This window comes from Triticum aestivum, chromosome 4A (genome assembly GCF_018294505.1).
Source record: "Triticum aestivum cultivar Chinese Spring chromosome 4A, IWGSC CS RefSeq v2.1, whole genome shotgun sequence".
NCBI classification, from domain to species: domain Eukaryota; kingdom Viridiplantae; phylum Streptophyta; class Magnoliopsida; order Poales; family Poaceae; genus Triticum; species Triticum aestivum.
In genome coordinates, this window is record NC_057803.1 from 694,791,539 (window position 1) to 694,796,955 (window position 5,417).

At 50.6% G+C, this 5,417-nt stretch overlaps 1 protein-coding gene across 1 annotated transcript; it reads left to right on the top strand.

Moving 5' to 3' along the window:
* Positions 1 to 946: 946 nt before the first annotated feature.
* LOC123088199 (histone H3.3) lies at positions 947 to 1,843 on the top strand. Its single transcript, XM_044510390.1, has 2 exons — positions 947 to 1,157; positions 1,257 to 1,843. The coding sequence occupies exons 1-2, from the start codon at positions 1,086 to 1,088 to the stop codon at positions 1,593 to 1,595; spliced, it is 411 nt and encodes a 136-aa protein (XP_044366325.1). The 5' UTR covers positions 947 to 1,085; the 3' UTR covers positions 1,596 to 1,843.
* Positions 1,844 to 5,417: the final 3,574 nt, after the last annotated feature.

A 5,417-nucleotide genomic window follows, 5' to 3' on the forward strand; every position in this document is an offset into this window, starting at 1 on the left:
CGTTCGCCGCACCTGCGGCGCGGCCGCATCTTCGGCGTGGCGAGCTGAGGCTGAAAACCAAACAACCTCTAACATACTACTCCCTCCGTCCGAAAATACTTGTCATCAAAATGGATAAAAAGAGATGTATCTAGAACTAAAATACGTCTAGATACATCCCTTTTTATCTATTTTGACGACAAGTATTTCCGGACGGAGGGAGTATAAGTCTTTTAAGATATTTCACTTTAGACTACATACGGAGTAAAATGAATGAATCTACATTCTAAAATATGTCTATATACATCCGTATGTAATTTGTAGTGGAATCTCTAAAAAGACTTATACTTCATCCGTTCTTAAATACTCCCTCCGTTCGGAATTACTTGTCTCGAAAATGGATGTATCTAGAACTAAAATAAATCTAGATACATCCATTTTTGCGACAAATAATTTCGAACGGAGGGAGTATAAGTCTTTGTAGATATTTCACTATGAACCACATACGGATGTATATAGATGCATTTTAGAGTGTAGATTCACTTATTTTGTTGAAATCTCTACAAAATCTTATATTTAGGAACGGAGGGAGTACATAACATTTGAATATAACATCAGAAAAAGATTTCAAATGGCCGTGGTGGCGCGCGGGCATTCAACGGTTTCGTCGTCACATAGTAAAAGAAAGAAAAGTGAGCGCAGAAGCTGTTGACCTTGACGAAGCCGACCGGCTGGCGGCGATTCGAAAACGGCCGTCGGCGGACAGGACAGGTGCACACACACACGCGAGACCGCCACGTCACCGATCCGCGCCCCCTCGCTCCCCAGCCAACCAGCGCCGAGCACGCGGATGGCGTGCTTCCTGCACGCAACGCCCAGCCGTCAGATCCTAGAACCCTTTTCCAAACGGTAGCAAGAAACCGCCACGGTCCACGCTTCGTCTGCCGCCCCACCCCGCTCTCCCACCCCCACCTATAAATTCCCCACCCACCTCCCTCCTCTCTCTCCCCAATTCGTCGCCTCCCAGTTCGAGTTCCACCGCCCGCAGCAACCAAAGCCAAGTTTCGAAGCCGCCGCCGCCGAGGAGCAGGAGAAGGCGAGAAGCCATGGCCCGTACCAAGCAGACCGCCCGCAAGTCCACCGGTGGCAAGGCCCCCCGCAAACAGCTCGCCACCAAGGTGCGTCTCGTTTCGATTTCGATCTGTTCATTCATCCTTGTTGATTCGAGATTTGCGTGCTGACGTTTTGGGTTTGAATCGCCGTTGTGTGCTCATCAGGCGGCGAGGAAGTCGGCGCCGACGACCGGCGGAGTGAAGAAGCCCCACCGCTACAGGCCCGGTACCGTGGCGCTCCGGGAGATCCGCAAGTACCAGAAGAGCACGGAGCTGCTGATCCGCAAGCTGCCGTTCCAGCGCCTGGTGAGGGAGATCGCGCAGGACTTCAAGACGGACCTCCGCTTCCAGTCCCACGCCGTGCTGGCCCTCCAGGAGGCGGCCGAGGCGTACCTGGTGGGGCTGTTCGAGGACACCAACCTGTGCGCCATCCACGCCAAGCGCGTCACCATCATGCCCAAGGACATCCAGCTCGCCCGCCGCATCCGCGGGGAGCGCGCCTAAGCGAGCGAGGCAAGTCCAGCCCCCCGTCACCACCGTGGCGACGTTCGCCGGCATTACTAGTACTAGTTGATTAGCTTCCCCTGTCGAGATAATGCATCTTGTGGTCCGTTGTAGAAAACCTGGTGTGATTAGTTATCCTAGTTACGGAGACTCTTGTCTGCTTAATTGGTTTTAGTTTGCGGTACTATTGCAAAAGGGATGCTTACTACTGTGATGAAACTGTTGGTTAATATAGTCTTGATTAACAATTGCTATCGATGTATATGCAGACCTGTGGTGCTGTGCTAGTTGTTACCTCCTGCCCTCTGAATCCTCTCGTGATTTCCTCTTCTTTGAGTCGTTTCCGTGATCTCCTCTGGCGGGACGGAGGTCCCGTTGGATTTGGATTCTGGCGCGCTCGACTCGGAACCCCGCTTTGGTTCTCGCGCAGAATGTAGATACACAGTTACCAGTTCCGACTTGCGAGTAATTTTAAAATTGTGATCCTTTTTGTCATTTTGGCTGCTCGGCTGTGCAGTGTGTGACGGTCCACAGTTTGATTTGATCATTTGTTTGGATGTGCCGTGTTGGCCGACGGATTCGGCGGCGGGGAATTTTAAGGTGTACGCACGATTGCGATGGTGATCGGTGCTCCGTCCGCGCCTAATCGTCATGCGCCCACTTCAAGACCGGCGTGTCGTCAAGCTCCTCTTGGATGCCACCGGCGAGCCCTGGCTCCGTCTTCACGACGGCGAGCCCCGGCTCCATCTTCAGTTTGACGTAGCGGGGAGGAGGCGCGCCGGCCGCCCTTGTTGATGACGATGCCGGCGCTGTGGGTGCATCGGCGGACCAGCATCTCCGTTGCGGGCACGACCTTGACGCCGAACACCGCCGGCGAGCCGGAGGAGTGAGAAGAGGAGCAGGAGGAGTGAGAGGAGAAAGACGAGGAGGAGCCGAACCTCTCTTGGGCATCCATTGCCCGACGCTCCGGCGGGGGACCGGGGCGACGGCCGCGGCAGGGTATGCCAACGGCGGGTCATTGCCGCCCTCGAGGTACTGGACAACCTCGTGGAGCATGCGGCCGGGGGCGCCCCACCATAGGTGGCACCCCTTGCTGTTCTTGACGCCCCCCACACCACCAACGCCTCGTTCGTGGATGCCAGCCGCTGCGCCTGCCGGTGCTGGAAGTACGCCGCCCACGACACATGGTTGTCGGCGGCGTACTACGGGAGGGCGCGTTGCTCCTCCGTCAGCGACGCCCGCACGCAGTCGACCTCGGCGGCGAAGATGTCGGGGCGCGCGCCGACGTCGGGCACCGGAGAAATGGGGACGCCACCGACGCTGAGCCTCCACCCCGTCGGCCTGGCGCGCATGTCCGGTGGCGCCGAGATGTTTGCCTGGAAGAAGAGATAGGCCTCCCACTCGTGGAGCGAGCGGCGGCCGAAGCCGTTGGCCGCCGCCCATCGCCGGGGAACCGCTCGGCCATCGGATGGGCATGGGGAGAGGGAGAGAGGGGAGGAACGTCGGCGGCGGCTGTGCACGGAGAGCTCGGCGGCGGCTGTGGGCGTGTGTGGCCAGAGGCGAGGGGAGGCCTTGCTTTTATAGCTGCGCGTCGTGTGTATGCGTGGCGGGATGGGAGGTGTTGCCGTGTCGCCCGTGAAGCGCCGCCCGTGAGGAATCAATGGCAAGGCTGACCGGCGACAGCCTTGCCATTGATTCCCCGCGGGAAACCGAGGCATTCTGATGACGACGAGGCGCGTGTCGCTGACTCGGCGGGCCCGCAGCTCTTTTGCGCCAAAATCGCTCGCCCCGGCGGCCCCAGCGCACCGGGTTCGGCCTGGGTCCGTCGGCGCCAGTTTCGGCCCAAACCGGTGGAAAACGGCCTCCTGAAGGCACGACTGGGTCTATTTTTTGGCGTTAACGCGGAAAAATCGCTTGGGGGGGGGGGGCTGTTGGTGGTGCGGCTGGAGATGCTCTAAATTGGGAAGGTTTTTGTGTTGGCTGGCTAATTGTGGGGCAATGAGTTGGGGTTTGTTAGAGTAAAACGGGATTGAAAGTGAATGGACAAATTAGTCATGGTTTCCATCGATTCTCAAGTATATATACATCTGGAAGAGGTGGGAAGAAGAGGTGTCTGTTTGGAGGCATCCCTCTAGAACATGTGCCTGTTGGCAATAGACAAAGAGAAGGGACATTGACTGTTCGGGGTTGGACACACCTCTTTGCTAATGACTATTCATTAATTAGCATGTACTACTTAATCTACTAATTAATTCCTAACACTCCCCCTTTACAACACCGCTCCTTAAATGTTTCATCATTTTAAGCTTCTTGTATCCATCTTGAGAAATCTTCCGTATAATCTTGAGAGTCTCCCAAAAAACCTGTGAGAAAAATATGAAGAGAATAGAACAGATATGTTGCTAAAACTCCTTTAAACCCAATGAGAAAAATAATAAGGAGAAAAAGTGCAACATATAATAATTATTGTCTCCTTGATTACTCATATGAGAAAACCTTTGAGAAAGGAGAAAACTCATTGGTGAGTTTGGAGAACAATAAATATGCTTTGTATACTTCCCTTTAGAAACCCCAGTGGGGGAAAATAGAAAGTATTGCATATGTCGCCTTGTTAAAACCTTTTATGAGAAATTTTGAGGGAAAGCTCACAAGGGAAAAGAGTGCGATCTGATATATCATTGAAAACTCCTTTAAAACTCAGTGGAAAAAATATAAGGAGAAAATGATATGCCATATCATAATAATTGTCTCTTTTAACTCGATATGAGAAAATCCATAGAGTTTAGAGGACAATAAATATGTCGTGTATACTTTCCTAAAAACCCTGGTGGGGAAAACAGAAAGTATGACATATGATCTCATGTTTGATATTACCTCATTAAAAACCTTGATGAGAACCTATAAAAATAAATTCATAAAGAGAAAAAGAGTATAATAGGATGCTTTGAACAGGAGTAATTCAGGAAGATACCCCCCCTGATACTTGCAAATCTTGAAGTCGTCGAATACCAATTTCATGAACATGTTTCCGAAATGTTCAAGTTGGTAGAGACTTCATAGACAAATCAATGAGATTGTCACCGTGATTTGATTTGCAAGATGAGCAATATAGTGACATTGCTTACTTTGTAACCTGTTTGCATCCAGATAACACAAGCAACATTATCTTTGAGATAATGGTTGGTGGATGTAGCCACGTGGTCTGTTTTGAAGACCTTCATGTGATGGCTACCACACCTAGATGGAACACAAAGCTTGTCAATGATCTAGCGTAGTAGGGATCTGATCAATGGATCCAATGATATTGGTGTCCAGATTTCTCTGAAACTGAAAGACTCAGACAAAATGTTTGATGCCTTGGAGATATCGAAAGATATTCTTGACTCCCAACTAGTTGTGTTTGGTGGGTCCAATGGCACAATGATATGGAACTTTGTGTCCCAATATCTCATTCCCATCAACTCATGGTTTTAATGGATCTTTCTCTACGTCTAGAGACTGAAGCCATGTGAGTTATGGATGTATAAGATTTGTCCACGATAAATTTTTTCAATATATTTTGAATATAGACAACATAGTGTACCATAATGTATGGGTGAAGAGGTGCTCGAGGTTTTACCCAATCCTTCATCTCAAAACCCGCCATTAATATGATCATGTGCTTCGTCATTGCAGGAGTAATCCCTGTGTATGACAGACATGCATGGGTAATCATTATTGTAGGAGTAATCCTTGTGTATAAGGAACTCACTATGTCGGTTGTACCAAAATATACCGACAACAATAAGTCATATGGTGACTGATTGGTTTTTACACAGTGTA